Source organism: Gossypium hirsutum, chromosome A08, assembly GCF_007990345.1.
Source record: "Gossypium hirsutum isolate 1008001.06 chromosome A08, Gossypium_hirsutum_v2.1, whole genome shotgun sequence".
NCBI classification, from domain to species: domain Eukaryota; kingdom Viridiplantae; phylum Streptophyta; class Magnoliopsida; order Malvales; family Malvaceae; genus Gossypium; species Gossypium hirsutum.
In genome coordinates, this window is record NC_053431.1 from 119,037,160 (window position 1) to 119,056,425 (window position 19,266).

Here is a 19,266-nt window from a genome sequence, read left to right on the forward strand (position 1 = left end):
GTCAAGATTTGATAATGTGACTAGTGTTCTTGGAACATGATTGAATTGACTAGTTGGATAGATTGGACCAAGAATTGACTAGTATACTAGTCCAAGCAATAGAGTTGAAAACCGATTGAATCGGAAACAACTCAAAATCGATAAAATTTGAAAATTGAGACAAAAATTAATAGTAGAATAGGTTAAACTAATTTAATTTTTTTTTTATTATTTTTATGATTTTTAATTATTTATTTAATTATTATCGGTCTAGCAATTGAACTGATCAAACTGATTGAATCATGAACCAGTTGTCTGACTAGTTCAACCACTAGTTAGGTTATTAGAACATTGTATGCGGTACTCTAAGATAGTACCACATCATCACCTGAAGATTTATCTAAATTTTTTAATTTTTAAGTAATGATATTACGTAATCTCAGAGTGCTACATCATTAATTTTTTATATTTTCAAATTTAGATACCAAAACGAATCTTATTATCAAGTTTAAGTACCAAAATGGGTAAAAAAACTATAAATACTAAAAATAGACTTAATTACCAAATTTAGGACCAAAAACTATATAATTTTTATTTTTATTTTTTTACAATAAAAATTATGTAACCCCTATTTGAAAATAAAAGGGTGGCATTTCATCGGTGGGTGTTATGGATTAACAAGGCCCTTTAAAAGTGATATCAGCAGGTGAGCCCAAACATAGTAAGATCAACTCTCAACCATGGGCCATTTGGTAGAAACCATCTGCACTGTTGGAGTTTTTAAAGTTAGATTGGAAATAAAATATTAAAAAAAATTGAATTTGATTTAATTATTTTCAAGTCGAATTTTTTTTGGTAACAAGAAATAAAAGCTTCAATTACAAGCTAACAATGTTGGATATTGTAACTTGTTTGTTTATTCGCAATTGATCATCAACTTGTGGAGGAACATCATGGAATATTCTCGAGCTTATAAGAGAACTTTTCATCAATCCAGCTAAAAATATCAATAGTCGAGTTCACCTCTCTTAGTACTTTTTTAAAGAGCACTCTCCATTCGCGATTGTAAAATTTTTGAATGCGCACAATCAAATCTCTTTTAAAATGTCCTCTATATTTTTCATGAACACCTTTAATAGGTTGCGCACTATTTATCTCAATAATAATATTAGCCCATCTAACTTTCCCGGCCAATTGAAAGCTATCATAGATGGCTCAAAGCTTAGCTTGTAGCACTACATCTCTCAATACTTCTTTTTATTCCCCACATCTAATTACCATGCTCATCTCCTACCGCTGCAGACCAAGCAGACCCCAACTTCAGGTTGCTAGCATTGTTAGTATTTTTTTTAAAGAAACCGACGGATGGAGGGGCCCATCTTTGGTTTCTTATTTGATTCCCATTACTCCCTCTCGAATTTAACTGTCGATGCTTAATGGACCTTGCCCCTAACCATGAAAAATGAATCACATTGGTTATGTTGTAATGGCCATCTTGAAACACGCACGCATTCCTCTGTTTTCAATTTTTTCAACAAACAATTCCAAACAAATATGACCAATCTGCATCCTGGAGAGTGACCTCAAGTTTGTTTACCAAGTTAATGGACAACCAATCCTCCAAAGAGTAACTGAAAAACCGATTTGAAATTCTCAATAGGATTAATTGATTCCACACTTCTTTGCCTTAGGACAATCATGTAATACATGGAGGCTAGACTCTTGTAATAATATATCAATTATTGAGCTATCTGAATTCAATTATCTTAATATTAGATTAGTTATTAAGTTATTTGAATTCAATTATTGTAATAATAGATCAATTCAGGCACTTCACAAGCATAATCAACAGTGACAGATATTGACATTGAATTCTAAGGGATCTAATCAATATTTTTAGAATTTTTGAAGATCTAATTAAAATTTTTAGAAAATTTAGAAGGGTTAATGAGAATTTTCAAAAAATAAATTAGAAATTTTAATTCAAAAATTCAAAAATTTTAAGAAACTTGATAAGAATTTACCAAATTATTTTAGGCCAAGGGCCTTAACTCTTATAAGTGTTTGTCTCTGATAATCAAGCGTTTTTAATCTTAAATTTTTTGTGGGGGTGTGCCTCGCATTTATCGGACTCTTTGCAAGCACTTAGAAAGCTGATTGATGAGCAATTGAAGAAGGGCCAAAACAAACCCGAAGTCATGACGAGGAGCGTCGGGATGACGCAATGGAACCCTAATATGAACGTGGCATTGATGTCAACAATGAGAGCATAGGTGTCATGACGTCATGACATTATTTCAACTTATGCAACCGCGTTTTGACAGCTCAGCAGGACTCCTTCTCCCAGTCGAACTCTGATTACTCCAGGGATATTATAGTATGATTATAACTCTATTCTTAGTCTATTCAAAGGGGCCATTGTATTCCTATTTTGAGAGGCCAATCAAAAGGCAATTAAAAATGTAGTACTACAGGACTTTTCTTTTGGGGGTAACAAGGTATGGTCGCAGATGAGTTTTGGTGAGAGTTTTCATGGTAATTATGAAGAGAATTTTGTACCCCTTTTGAGATAACTCTATGAGAATTAGGGTTTTGTTTTCAAGTTTGTTCTATGAGAGTTAGGGCTTTATTTTTGGGGTTTGAGTTTGTACGTTTAGTATATTTAGGTTTATTTTCTCCATATTATACTTTCGTTTGTTTACTCAAGTGACAAGTCAAAATCTCCTTTGCCTGTAGTTTTTATCCTCTTCGAAGAAATTTTCTATGTAAAATTTGTGTTTAATCTTCTCTGCTTTTTCTATTTCGTTGTTTATATGAGTCGATCACCAACATTTTTAATATTTTAATATTAAATTATTATTTTACCAAAAAAATTGTATAGGAAATGAGTTTTATCTGGAATTTGAATATATAAATCGTGTTAGTGACCTTAATTAAATTCAAATAGTTTGATTTTTATTTTGAGTTGAATTTCGACTTACACAATAATATTTTATTTTGTATGATGTAATATGTTATGGTTAAAATAGGGAAAACAAATTAAGAATACCATATAAAAATTATTTTTCAATAGAAATATATGTGTGTATATGTATAAGAATTATTTATTATTATTTATTTACTTGGAAAAGTATTTTTTTATAAATATTTATGAAAATTATTTCAAAACTTTACTGAATAATATGCAAAAGTCGTAAAATAAAAACTTCACAAGTTGTGTTAAAAATGTGATCTATATCTTTATATATACATATATATATTTAATATTTTAATTTATTTTACTATATTATATAGGACACACATGTTAGGGGCTTTATACCCTCAAAAGAAATAAGGAAAATTATAATTTAGTTTCTTAAAAAATAATAAATTCTTATGTTAATACATAGTAAAATTATATTTTGGCACCTAAAAAATGAAAAATTCTATTTAGCCCCTTTAAAAATGACGAAATGATAAATAAAAACATGATAAAATTATGTTTTGACCTCTAAAAATTTACAATTCAATTCTTCTTCCCTAAAAAAATTTGGATTCGCTTCTGCACTTGTCGAATCTAAAGCTCCATAACTTATGTAATGATGTGAAAGCTTGAGATTAAATTTTAAGAGCCCGTTCAGTCACCTCAAAGTTTATGTTCAAATTTAAATTTGAAAGTTTCCAACAATACAAATCAATGGAAAAATAAAGAACTAAAGAAAAGAAACAAAAGATGATAAAAGGTGAATAGTGTTGATGACAAATAATTTAACAGATAGCCTAACCTCTTTTGGTAAACTTGCATCAACAAAAAACTATATTGACTTTTAGTCAACCTTCTCAGTTGACTTTAATTAAGTAAGATGGAGTTACAATGAACCTTCTCCACAATCTTAAAGAATTCAAGCAAAAGTTCTATCGGAAAAGAAATTAATCTTGTAAAAAAATTTCCCTTGAAACAATTTTATTATTAAAAATAATGAATATGCAATATATAATGTTATTATAGAAGACAAAGTGTGATATATATATATATATATATGTATATATAGAGAGAGAGAGAGTAATCTTACTATTTAAGTTAGATTAAAATAACCATCCATAATAAATAATTTCTTAAAACAAAAGACTAAATAAATACATTATTGGGATTATATATAATCAAATTTAAGCATTTGAATTGAATTTAATATAATTAAGAAGCTAAAAAAAGTTTAAAACTCGTAATTCACATTTTAATCACATCTAGAAAATATTGTTCACACAATCTTCACTGAAACGACCATATCTTGAGCTCTCAAAGTCGAAATGAGGTGATTAACAGTGTATTTTGAAGATAAAAGACAATACTTTTATCAGTAAAAAACATATCAATCTAAAAATGTCAGGATCTCATTCAAAATATATTTTGGCCCTTTAAAATTTTTAATATTTTAAATTAGTAAGAGTAAAATTACACTTTAACTTTCTTAAAAATAATAAAATTTTAATTTAATCCTTTAAAAATTAAATTTATACTATTATAAAAATTATAATTTAATTTCAACTCCTAAAAATTTTTTCTAACTTCATCTTGTTTGTTTTGCAAAATTTTCAATTAAAAATTAAAAATATGGATGAAATGAGTGATAATATGAAGGTGAACACATATTTCTTATCATCATGGAACCAATAAGAAAAATGTGGAACCAACAAGTAATTTCCACGACGGAGAAATGTCGAAATATTTCATGAGTATATCGTTCTTTTTCTAATATATTAAAAAATACTTAAAACTACTATGTTTTATTTAAATAATTTCTTGTATCATCTTTTTAATTAAATAAATTTTAAATCTAAGATTTTTATTAAGAAAATTAGTATTGTATCAGTGAATATATATCATTTCCTGACTTGATACAGGTACGTAAGGAGACTAACATATTTATATATTATTTCGATTTTATCGATTTTTTTAATATATTTTTTCACATATATATTTATAGTCTAATTTTTAGTTTCTTAATACATATACAAATATATTTCAATTACATCCATATAAATATAAATTTTAAAATTATTAATTGATTTAATTTAATTTAATAACTATTAATTTTAAATGTAATTGTAAAAAAATTTAAAAGTTGATTTAAAATATCAAAATTTTGTAGCAACTGGTACGGGCCATTAAGCACTGGTACAAATCAGTATTGACCAAAACAGGCTAAAATACACTGAAATAGTCGAAGCACACCAAAATTTTGACTCGAACAAAACATAAACTACTTGATATTGGTTTGGATCGGGACGATACTTACCATCCTATATAATTGATATCGCTACAGTATCAACTACCATAATTCTTATCCATGAAAACTTTTGATTTTAATATTTAAGTAAAAAATATTTTAAATTTCTAATTAATTTACATTTAATGTGATGTAAATTTAATGATAATAATTTATTAAAAAAATAAAACAATATTTTAAAATATCTTAAAAGTGCTTATATACATAATTTAAATAGTTTAAGAGGTTCTTTAAAAAGGGTATAGTACTTTAAGGATTTTATATCTCTAGGTAAGATGATTTCACCTATTTCTGGTAATTTAATTATGTTTAAATTTTTTATATATTTTATAAGTTTTTTATACAATATTAAAGATAGAAATTGAGATAATATAGTTTGAATTCGTGCTAAACAGATGATTGACAATAACTTTAACTATCGCTCCATTCAAGTTATACTGTAATTTTATTTTCATGAAACATTAACCATTTAAACTTTTTATCATTAACAATGTTATTTTTTAAATCAAAATCAAGTATTTATCGTTGGTGACAGTGATTAATCCCTCTACTATGTGGCAAAGTCGGAAAAATATTTTATAAATTTTAAATGGATTTCCTACTTTAAGATCGTTCTTGCTCTAGCTTTTGTCATGAGTACTATAGATAAATAATTAGTTATAAAATGTATTCTATGTAGCGACGTAAAAATTTTAGCTTGGTCGCTAATTGTGGCGATTTATTAAAAATTTGGAAATCGAAATTTGATTTTAAAATAAACCGAGAGTCGCCACCGATCCTTTTTAGAGTGTGATCGGACACTTATTTGATTCCTTTATTTTTAAAACAAAAAAAAGAAGGCTAAGTTTAGGTCCATGTCAAAATCCAAAGACAAAGTAGGGCTAGGGAGTCGGTTACGCGCGAGGAAGGTATTAACACCCTCGCGACGCCCAAAATTGGTATCTTTTAAACATGTGTTGTCTTGATTTTCAAAAATACGAGTTCAATTTAATTTCCAATCGTGATCCGATTTAAAAAACAAGAACTTTTAATTTTTGATTTTTTAGGAGGATATATCATTTTAACACGAGCCGACAAATTCCATCCGACATAGCGATGAAATTTACGATTTCATGTTAAATCGATATGTTCCTCGATTATTAATTAAAACATAAAAATATTCATGAAATAAGAATTTAAAATATCAAAGATGCAAACAATGACAATATCAATAAAAAATGTTAACATAATATTGAGCATTAGCAAAACAAAAATAATAATATTTAAAAGAGAAATAAAAACCAAACATGAACAAATATAAAGTACATTTAGTAATAATAATATAAGGTAATATATACATAAGATAATATGCAAAAATATAATATATGACATATATACATGATGTATGAACCTATAATGCCTAATAAACATATATGTGCAATATTACTAAATATATACGTACTAGATACAAGTACACATAGTATAAATGAACATATGCAATAATATTAGGAATATTATGGACAAGGAAAATACATTTATACTAATAATAGTAAAAGATGTATGTACACCAAGTAATGATATAATAAGTAGCAATAGTGAAAATAATAAATACAAAATCAATAATACGACATACACAAATAATAAAAATAAAAAGGTATATATACGTATGATAAAATAAATGTATTAATATTAATAATAAATACAATATGGATAAAAATAAATATATACATGATATATACGTAATGTGGTATTAAGAATATATATATATACAATATAATATTAAAAATATATACACAAGATGGTATAAAAATAGGTACATGGAAATGTATAAGAAATATATGGCTAGTAATATTAAAAATATATAGAACATATATAGAACATATATAATACATACATGCCTTAGAAATGATAATAATATCAATAAAATTATTTTGTACACTACACACATACTTACACATATATATATAAATAATAATATTAGAAATATACAATATAATATTAGAGATATACATATAATAGTATAAAAAATATATAACTAATAATATTAAAATATATATAATAATATATATAAAATATAATATTAAAAACTCATATACATAACATATATAAAAAAAACATATGTAATATAATATTAAATCATTTACATAATATATACACATATGATTTCAAGGTTAAATACATATTAAAATAATAATAATAATATTACATAAAAATACACTTATATATATATATTAAAGTTATGTACATATATAGTAAAATACATGAACAATACAACATTCAACATATACACAATATATAATAAAATGATAATATACATAATATATAAATTACATATATAACAAAACATGTAATATGGTAATAATAATAATAATAATAAGGATAATACTGAAATATAAAAGAAACAAATATAACATTAATAAAATATTAAAATAAAGTGAAATAAAAACATTGAATATGAAAAAATATATATACACGTGTAAAGCAAGAATATATACTAATACATAATAATAATAAAAATACTAATAATACTAATAATTCAAAAATAACAATAATATTTAATAAAGATATAAGATAAACGAAAAAAAAGGACTAAAATTAAATTAAAAATAAAGTTGTGGGGCCAATTTAAAAAGAAAACAAAAAGGAAAGGGCCTATTTGAACACGCGAGAAAACAGTGGGGACCAAAAACGCAATATTCTCTGTTGTCCAAAACGCTGCGCAGTGCAAGGAACTAAATTGAAAACCATGCAAAAACTCAGGGCCAAATTAAAACTATCGTAAGACTTGATTATAAACCATTAAAAATCGGATGGGTTAAACGCGCAAATAGCCCCTCCGCTAAAAAGAAACACGCGGATCCTGTTGGAGCGGGTCGGGTCGACCCGACCCGGGGCCTAAAACGACACCGTTTTGTTTAATGGGGGGGACCAAAACGGTGCGTTTTGGTCCCCTATATAAGTTAAATTTTTTTGAAAAAGCTCATTTGTACCGGGGGGAAAAGAAAAAGGAAAAGAGGGAAGGAGAGAAGAGAAGGGGAAGGGGAAGGGAGAAACCCGGCCAGGGGTCGGTCACCGGACTGCCACCGAGGCTCGCCGGTGCCGGCGCCGGCCGCCGTGTAGAGGTATTTTTTCTGAGTTTTTCTCCTTTTTTTTGCTTTTTTTATTATTTATTATATTATTGTATGTATAGGTGACTAAAATGGGGTTTAAAACGAAGTAGAAATATAAAAAAGAGAAAGGAAAAAAAATCACCTCTCGGTCTTTTTGACTTCTGATTCGTTGATCTTTTGTGTTTTTTTGTTTGCCTGTATGCTATTTTTATATTTAAATGATGATTGAATCACTATATTGGCTCTGAAATTGAATGCTTTACTTCTCGTTTTTTATTTTTCCTTACTACCGAATCTGGAACCCTACATTTGTTGTTTGGATGGCTTTATATAGCCTAATTTTTACATACATTATTATTATTTTCTATTCTTGCTTCTGTTTTGCTTGTTTGCAGAGCATGGCCGATGCTGCAGAGGGGTCGGTGGAGGACATGACCGGTGGGGCGGTGCTGCAGTGCTGTCAGAGGGTAGGTTCGGCGCTGCAGGTTAAGGGTATGGGTGGCTAGGGTTTGGTTAGTGGGTCTGATAGGTTTAATTGGGCTAGGGGTTTGGATAATTTTAGGTATTGGGCTGATAGTATTGGGTTAGTGGGTTAGTTTGTTTGTAATGGGTATTGGGCTTGATGGGTTAAGGTTGTAAACGGGCCTTTTGTAATGGTATTAGGTTAGTAGGTCTGAATTTAGGCCCCAAAATTGGCCTGTACATTCTATTTTTAAAAACGAAATGAAAGACTATCACACCGTACAACTGCATTTTTTTTTCATGGGACCATTTGGCAGAAATCATGTGATCGACTTGGTTTTTTCCCCTTGTAGTTAACGCTACAAATTGATGGTGGTTGTTTTTTTTTGGTACAAAAAGACAAATTGATGGTTGATGAATGTTTAGTACTGAGCTTATTATTCTCGTGGATTTGTTTTTTAGCAGCCCCTTAGGTTTTTTCACAATGAAATCTTACACGAGTTTTGCATGCGATTTAATTAAATTAGACAGCTCCGGCGGTTCGCATTTTATTAAGGAAATGGAATGATTGGTGAACATTAATTTCTTATCATCTTGGAGAAGGTGAATATTCTATACTATCGTGTTATTTATATATTTTATATTAATAAAAAATTGTATTTAAAATTTCAGTTGACACCCACAATGGTCAATGGATCCACCATGTTATTGGGCAAAGAAATCATAAATGATAAAACACAAACAAATCAAATGTATTTATTTGTACTAATACATATATATATTTATATATTTATATTATTTATGTTGGTTTTAAGATATATTCAAATTCAGAATTTTCTATTTAGTAATATTATTTTTAAAATTCGAATTTATATACTCTTTTAAACTTACCATAATTATTGAAAATAAATTTTTAATTCCATTGTAGTAAATCTAAGTCTTTTTTAATAAAAACATAACAATTGAGATAAACATTTACGAAAAAAAAGAATAGGGTAATCTACAAAAATAGTCACTTTTGTTTGTCCCAGATTACATTTTAGTCACTTATGTTTGAAATGTTACGTTTTAGTCACTTATGTTATTATTTTGTTACAAAGTAATCACTCTACCGTCAAGTTCTGTTATCTCTCTAACGGTAATCCTACGTGGCAGTCCAACTAGATTTTAAGTGCCAACTTGGATTTCTAGATGAAAATAGATTTTTAATTAAAAATTTTAATTAATTAAAATTTTTAAACCTAAACCTTAACTAAAAAAACTGTTCATCTCATCTTTTTTATTTTTCTTTCGTCTTTTCTTTTTTCAATGATTTTTTTATTTGACTGGAATAATTATTATTAAGTTCAAAATAGTTGAAATCAAATCGACTGCTTCATAAAGATGGATTCAATGGAAGGTTCAGGTATGTCTTCTTTGCATTCATCTATCTCTTTCATTCAATACTGAAAAATAAAAGAATAGATTTTTTATTGTTTAATAAAAACCCTAAATTAAAATTCTTGAAGGAATTCAAGTGGATTACCAAAAAATCTAAGAATTTCTAACTCAATCGTAGCCCTGCCATCCAACTGGAGAAAAACATTAGACAAGAGAAAAGTACCGTACATTTTCAAGCTTAAACATTGATTTCACTGTCAATAAGGTGACCTGAAGTTGAGAAGAAACCGATTTTTAATTTCAAGAATTTTAATTTAGGGATTTCATTAAACAATAAAAAATTCAATCTTTTGTTTTCAGTATTGAATAAAAGAGATAGAGGAATGCAAAGGAGACATGCCTGAACCCTCCATTGAATCCATTTTTATGAAGAGGTCAATTTAATTTCAACTATATTGATCTTAATAATAGTTTTTCCAGTCAAATAAAAAAAACCATTGAAAAAAAGAAGAGACAGAAGAAAAATAAAAAATAGGAGATTGAATAGTTTTTTTAGTTAAGGTTTAGGTTTAAAAATTGTAATTAATTAATTTTTTTAATTAAAAATCTATTTTCATCCCATTTAGAAATCCAAGTTGGCACCTAAGATCTAGTTAGACTGCCACGTAGGATTACCGTTAGAGAGATAACGGAACTTAATGGTAGAGTGATCACTTCGTAACAAAATAATAACATAAGTGACTAAAATGTAATATTTCAAACATAAGTGACTAAAATGTAACCTGGGACAAACAAAAGTGACTATTTTTGCAGATTATCCAAAAGAATATGATAACTTTTATGTTATTTAAAAAATTAAAGTACTTTTATCGATTGAGTCTTAATTAGATTGGCATGAACATAATTGTCAATGTAGGAGGACGTGGGTTCGAGTGCGCTGAAACGCATTATCCCTCCTGTTTATGGGTTGAGAATGAACAATGAGTAGTTTTAAACATTGTGTCAGAAAAAAACAGATATTATCAAAATTTATAATGAGATTATTAAAAAAAATTAGGACACTTTTACTTTAATAGTGATATTACTACCTCAAATGACATATTTATTATGTAAGTTGCACATGTCACTTACTTAAAAATAACAAGGATAAATTACATTTAAGGTAATTAAATTATTAATAAGTCTACGCTTTGATCACTCAATTTTAAAAAGTTAAATGATCATTGAACTATTCGAAAGTTTTCATTTAAAATATGGCATTATCTATTTGCATCGTTTGCACCAATCAAAATATTTCATTTATCTTATTTGTACAGTTCAAGCTTTTTTCATGAACCAATTTTGAACGTCATGAATCTGTGAATCAAAATCTAAACAACTTTCTTTCTCAATCACTGACATTGATTGTCAAATTAATTTGGATCTAATGTATGTTCTCCTACTTGTTGATAGGTACTGTTTCATCATATCGATCGTCGAATTGTCGCTTGAAACTTACAAGTCAGGTTTTAAAAAAAAAATTAATAGCCCAGTAATTTAAATGATAACTTTTGAATAGTTCAATAACTTAAATAAAGACTTTTGAATAATTTAATGACTATTTTATAACTTTTTAAAATTAAATGACTAAAATATATATTTCTAATAATTTAGTAATTTTTAATCTACAAACGCCACATTAAGGAATCACTGTTAAAAGAAGTGTCCTAATTTTTTTCTAAAATAAGAAATTAAAAAAATATCGTATCATCCCGCCCCCCAAACAAAAAGGATACTCAATTGTCCAAATAATTAAAGATCATCTTATTTTTTAAAATATGGGTAAATTTAAAAGTAGTCTCTTTTATTTGTCTCATATTACATTTTAGTTATTATGTTTGAAATGTTAGGTTTTAGTTACTTAAGTTACAGTTTTGTTACGAAGTGGTCACTTTACTGCTAAGCTCTGTTTCCTCCCTAACTGTGGTCCTACGTGACAATCTAAATGAGTTTTAAATGCCAACTTAAATGTCTTACATGATAGTCCAAATTAAATTTATTTAATTAATAACTTATTTTCATCCTAACAACTAAACATCTAAGTTGACATTTAAAACTCATTTGGACTGCCATATAGGACTGGGTTAGGGAAGTAATAGATTTTAACCGTAGAGTGATCACTTCAAACCACGTAAGTGATTAAAACGTAAAATTTTAAATATAAATAGCTAAAATGTAATATAAGTCCGATAAAAATAATATATTTTTTTTTAGTTTGCCTATATCCTTATAGAAAAGATTACAAATCGGGACACGAAAATCAGAGTATAAATACGGAACCCATTACGTAATTTTCGTATCCCAAGTTGTGATAAAAGAAGTACCATCATGGCACAGCTATTGAAAACGAAGCCTGGTTCATCAAGAGTGTTGCCGGTTTTCCTCGCCGGAAAATACCAGACACAAACCATATCCGTGGATTCATCATCAAGTTCAACAACCCAATCTCCACCTCCAAAGCCATTGTTGATCGTCACACCTTCCGGTAAAGGCACCTACCCTGTCATCTTGTTCTTCCATGGCTTCATGCTTCGCAACATCTTCTACACTGACCTCCTCAACCACATATCTTCCCATGGTTTCATTCTTGTCGCTCCTCAGGTACTCCCTTCTCTCTCTCTAAATTTTGAATTTGTGTTGATTCAGGTTTAAGTAAATTTTGAGTTTAGACTTTTTGTTGAGAGTGTAAAACTGTTGTAACAGCATTTGTATAGTTAGTTAGAAATTAAGTAACAGTATGTAATTAGTTATAGTGTTAGTTACATTTTCTGTATATATTTACTGCATTTTTACTCAAAGGAATTAACAGTTATTCATTCAACTCTTTAAGCTTCTTTTCTTAACATGGTATCAGAGCCAGGTTTTTCCTGATCATCTTTGATCTAGTTTTCTTCTTCATTATTCTCTTCTCTTCTTTCTTTTTTTTTCTTCATGGTTAATCCTTCCTCTTTCAATTTGCCATTTGGCCATCCTCTTTATTTGCATCCTTCTGACATGCTAGGAATGCTTTTGGTTTCTCATCAGCTCACTGGAACTGAAAACTATTGCGTTTGGAGCAGGTCTATGCGTATCGCCCTTCTTGCCAAGAATAAGCTTGGTTTTATTGATGGTTCATGTTCCCGTGCTGACTTTGATGCTGATCTAATGCCTCATTGGGATAGATGCAATGCTTTGGTTCTTTCTTGGATCCTTAACACTGTTACTCAGGAACTTTCTGCTGGAATTGTTTTTGCGTCCAATGCTGCCATTGTTTGGAAGGATCTTCAGGAACGATATGACAAGGTTGATGGTTCTCGTATTTACTATCTTCATCGTGCTATTTCCACTCACACTCAGGGAGCTCATTCTATTTCCACTTACTTTACTAAGCTTCGATTATTTTGGGATGAATATGATGTTCTTGTTCCTTCATCTACCTGCGATTGTGATCTTATTCACCGAAATGCTCAACTTCAACAACAACGTCTTTTTCAGTTTTTGATGGGTTTAAATGAAACATATTCTAATGTTCGATCCCAGATCCTTTTGATGCAACCTTTGCCCACAGTTAATCAGGCTTACTCGCTTGTCATGCGTGATGAAACTCAACGAGAACTTGCTTCTCCACTACCTGTCTCGGAACCTACTGCTCTTCTTAGTCAGCAATCATCAACTTCTTCAGTTTCCAAGAAGCGTTCTGATTTGTCTTGTAGTTATTGTCAAAAAACGGGGTCACATTCGAACCGATTGCTATCGCCTCAATGGCTTTCCTGCTGATTTCAAGTTCACCAAGAAGAAATCACCAACTGTCAATCAAGTTGTTGTTCCTTCTTCTGATTCTCCTGCTATGCCTGCTTCTTCACCATCTATTGTTTCGGCTCCTACATTTACTGCTGAACAGTATCAACAGATCTTGGACCTATTACACAAGAACTCTTCTGTGCAAGCTGTAGCTCACATGGCAGGTATATCTTATGCATCTGATCCGATTCATTGGATTCTTGATACTGGGGCTTCTAATCACATGACGCATGCTTTTAATGCTTTAATTCAACCTGTTGCATGTGCTAACAACACTTTTGTTAAATTGCCTACTGGTAACACAGCCACCATCACTCATATTGGTACTCATAATCTTACACCTCATCACACTCTTAAAGATGTTCTTTACATTCCCTCATTCAATTTTAACCTTCTCTCCATTTCTAAACTCACCAAAGATCTCAATTGTTTTGTTTCCTTTTATCCTACATTTTGTGTTTTACAGGACCTTTGCAGTGGAAAGATGATGGGGATTGGTAAGGAACAAGATGGTATTTATCTACTCCTCCCTCAACCCTCCTCAACTCCCACTTCCCTACCCGTACCTCTTCCTGTACATTCTTCAAATGTTACTTCTTTATCTGTTTTTAAGCATGTTGATTACCCTCTGTGGCATGCTAGACTTGGTCACACATCTTTTTCAAAGATGAATAAAATACACTTTTTACATAATGGCTCTGTGCATTCTCATAACATTCAAACATGCACTGTCTGTCCATTAGCAAAACAAACACGCTTACCCTTTCCACAAAGTACTTCACGAGAATCAAAACCTTTTACTCTTGTCCATGTCGATCTCTGGGGTCCTTATCGCACTTCAACTCATTCTGGTCATAGATATTTTTTAACCATTGTTGATGACCATACTCGAATGACGTGGATATATCTTTTAAAACTTAAGAGTGATGCCCTTTTTTTACCTTAAGCAGTTTATTATGTTAGCCAAAACACAATTTTTTGGAATTGTTAAAACTGTTCGCAGTGACAATGGTCATGAATTTTTTACTAAAGAAGGTACTTTCTTTTTTCAATCCCTTGGAATCATTCACCAATCATCTTGTGTCCACACACCTCAGCAAAACGGTGTGGCCGAACGCAAACACCGCCATCTTTTAGATGTTGCCCGAGCATTAAAATTTCAATCGCATGTACCTGTTAAGTTTTGGGGGGAATGTGTTTTAACAGCTTGTTACTTAATTAATAGGTTACATTCTGCAGTACTTCACTGGAAAACACCTTTTGAGCTGCTGTATAATAGGCCACCAAATCTTTCTCACCTTAAAATTTTTGGTTGTCTTTGCTATGCCACAGTAACCAATCTGCATGATAAATTTTCTCCCAAAGCTACACCATCCATTTTTATGGGTTATTCTCAAGTCCAAAAAGGATATATCCTGTTCAATCCTGTTTCCCAAAAATTTTTTGTTAGTCGAGATGTTCTATTTCATGAATCTGTCTTTCCTTTTACAACACCCTCCAAAGATCAACCCCTCTTTCCCTTGGATGACAATACATTTGGTTCTTTGCATGATCCTGATTTTCTTTTTACCACTTCAACACCACCACCACCACCTTCCCTCCCTACTTCCTCTATTTCTTCTACCCTACCAACATCTTCCTTACCCTCTTATCCTTCTCGAAGAAGCACCCGAAACACCAAACCACCTGTCTGGATGCAAGATTACATTTGTCCTACTTCTTCATCTTCTTCTACTACTGCACAAGGTCAGTATTCAATCTCCAACTTTATAACATGTCATCACTTACCTTTACACACTCAATATTTCGTTGCTTCCATCTCTACCACCTCTGAACCTCGAACCTACCAAGAGGCCATTCAACATGATTGTTGGAAAGCTGCGATGCAACAGGAAATTCAAGCTTTAGAAGCAAACTCAACTTGGGAGGTTGTTCCACTCCCACCAGGAAAACGTCCCATTGGCTGCAAATGGGTGTTTCGAATCAAATACCATTCAGACGGCACTATTGAACGCTATAAAGCCAGATTAGTGGCTAAAGGCTATAGTCAAAAGGAAGGTATTGATTTTTAGGACACGTTTTCCCCAGTTGTTAAGCAGGTTACAGTCCGAATTGTTATTGCTCTTGCTGCTTTATTTAACTGGCCTCTCATTCAAGTGGATGTCTATAATGCATTTCTTCAAGGTGACCTTCATGAAGAAGTTTGTCTATAATGCATTTCTTCAAGGTGACCTTCATGAAGAAGTTTACATGCACTTACCTCAGGGATTTGGCACTCTAGGGGGCAATCATGTATTTAGACTGCTCAAATCCCTTTATGGATTAAAACAGGCCTCAAGACAATGGAATTTGAAGCTCAGTGAGGCATCAACACCGGTTATGTTCAAAGTAAGCATGACTACTCTATGTTCATCAAATCATCTGGTAGCAAAGTTGTTATTTTGCTCATTTATGTTGATGATCTCTTGATCACTGGGAATGACAAATCCTTAATTGAAGACTTACAAGCAACTCTTCATCAGAATTTCAAAATGAAGAATTTTGGTACTCTCAAGTATTTCCTTGGCATAGAAATAGCAAGATCTAAAGAGGGTATCATTATGAATCAGAGAAAATATGTTCTTGAACTGATTAATGATCTTGGTTTGACAAATGCAAAGCCTGCAAATACACCCTTGGAGCAGAATCTAAAAATGACAAGTCTGGAATATGATGCAGCACTAGACATACACGATGCAGATACAGAATTAGAAGATGCAAGCATATATCAAAGATTAATAGGAAGACTCCTATATCTCACCAATACTAGACCAGATATTGCATTTGGAGTACAGCACCTTAGTCAGTTTATGCAGAAACCGAAGAAGGAACATTATGAGGCTGCTTTGCGTATTGTGAGATACCTCAAGAAGAATCCTGGTCAAGTATTTTTCTCACAGCAGAAGGAACGACAGATATACATGCATATTGTGACTCTGATTGGGCTTCATGCAACATGACTAGAAAGTCAGTTACAGGATATTGTGTCAAATTGGGAAATTCTTTGATTTCCTGGAAATCCAAGAAACAGAATACAGTATCTAGATCATCTGCAGAAGCAGAATACAGAAGTATGGCTACCACAGTTGCAGAGCTAGTCTGGTTGAAAGATTTATTAGCTGGGTTGGGAGTTAAAATTTCAAAACCAATGTTGTTACATTGTGACAATCAAGCTGCCCTTCAAATAGCTTCAAATCCGGTCTTCCATGAAAGAACAAAGCACATTGAGATAGATTGTCATTTTATTCGAGAGAAAATTCAAAAAGGTGACGTGGAAACAAAGCACATCTCAACAAATGAACAAATGGCAGATTTACTCACTAAAGGATTAAGCATTCCTCAGCACAAATACTTAGTGACCAAGTTGGGAATGAAAGACATGTTTCATCCTCCAACTTGAGGGGGCATGTTGAGAGTGTAAAACTGTTGTACCAGCATTTGTATAGTTAGTTAGAAATTAAGTAACAGTATGTAATTAGTTATAGTGTTAGTTACATTTTCTGTATATATTTACTGCATTTTTACTCAAAGGAATTAACAGTTATTCATTCAACTCTTTAAGCTTCTTTTCTTAACACTTTTTCTTTTTTGTGTCATCTAGGATTCGATCATTTTCAAGTTTGGAGGTTGGATAATTTTGAGTTACTTTTATTCAAATAATTTTGGGTTGATTGTGTTTGGGTTGCTAATGACTATGGTATTGCGAAACCAAAAAATTTTGGTTGAGGTATAAATATAAATTGTTGCGGTAAACATACAAATTTTGTACTAAAAGGATTAAATTGAATTAAAAAACTTTAAGAGGGTCTATAATCAGAAATAACCACTTTGTTCAATCGGCTGAATTTTTTGAATTTGGGTTAGAATTATGCATATACTTAAATATAATATAAGTAAAAATATACTTTAAACTTTTGTACTCTTTCTAAATTTGGACCAAGAAAGAAAAAAGAGATAATGAACCTCAGTTTAATTAAAAAAAAATTATATTAACAATTGAACTTTTCATTTTAAAATTTGAAAAAAAATAAAGGGATTAAATTTTAAATATAAAAGAGTACAGTGACTTGGAACTTATTTAACCTATATTATATATATAGATATATATATTTCTTTTAACAGTGTTGTTGATTTGGTTTTTCAGCTGTATAGAGTGCCTCCTAAGGGAATTAGGGAGGTTGAGAGTGCAGCACAAGTGGCAAATTGGTTACAATCAGGCCTTCAGTCTGTACTCCCTGAAAATATTGAACCAAACCTAAAGACTGTTGTTCTTTCAGGCCACAGTAGGGGTGGGAAAACAGCATTTGCGCTCGCACTCGGATACGGTGACCCGATCCAAAAATTTTCCACACTAATTGGCATCGACCCTGTTGGCAACAATTTTGGCACTACCACCCCCCACATCTTAACCTACGAACCCAAATCTTTCGACGTCCCATTTCCGATAGCTGTCATCGGTACTGGCTTAGGTCCCGAGTCCAAGGGCTTGATCTCATGCCCTTGCGCTCCTAAGAAGTATAACCACGAGGAGTTTTTCAACGAGTCCAATCCCCCACGAGCTCATTTTACTGCCAAAAATTATGGTCACATGGATATGTTAAATGACGATCTGTCAGGACTTATGGGGAAAATGGCGGATTCTATGTGCGTAAATGGGAAAGGTCCTCGAGATCCCTTGAGGCGATGCATCGGTGGTATCGTCATTGCGTTTCTGAATTACTATTTTCAAGATAATGAAGTGGATTTTAATACTATAGTGAACGAACCTGGCGTTGCTCCCGTGGTACTTGATCAAGCTCAGTTCGATGCTTCTTAAGGCGGAACTTGGATTTGGGCAAGGTAAGATTTTATTATGTAGGCCTCCTTTAGATCTTTTGTTTCCTTTTGGGTAGTATACGCTTTTATGTATGATAGAATAAATATTGGTCAAAATATGGTTTTGGTCCCTCTATCATACTCGGAATTAGTGATGTAATCTCTTTAAACCACAATGCTATACTTTAATTTGGTGTAATTTATTCTATCCACTTTTACAACGTTACAAATGGTATTCCTTTCAATTAAAATGTTTATGTGAATTTTTAAAAATATTCCTTCAAACATTAAATTCAATTAAAATGTTTATGTGAGTTTTTAAAAATATTCCTTCAAACATTAAAAAATTAACATATAAGCATGATGAGTTGAAATGAACGATTTTAAGATAAACTTATGTTAGCATTACTTTACTA

At 30.8% G+C, this 19,266-nt stretch overlaps 1 protein-coding gene across 1 annotated transcript; it reads left to right on the forward strand.

Annotated features, from left to right (window-relative positions):
- Positions 1–12,544: 12,544 nt before the first annotated feature.
- On the forward strand, positions 12,545–19,064 carry LOC107936486 (chlorophyllase-1). Its single transcript, XM_041074952.1, has 2 exons — positions 12,545–12,817; positions 18,180–19,064. The coding sequence occupies exons 1-2, from the start codon at positions 12,545–12,547 to the stop codon at positions 18,849–18,851; spliced, it is 945 nt and encodes a 314-aa protein (XP_040930886.1). The 3' UTR covers positions 18,852–19,064.
- Positions 19,065–19,266: the final 202 nt, after the last annotated feature.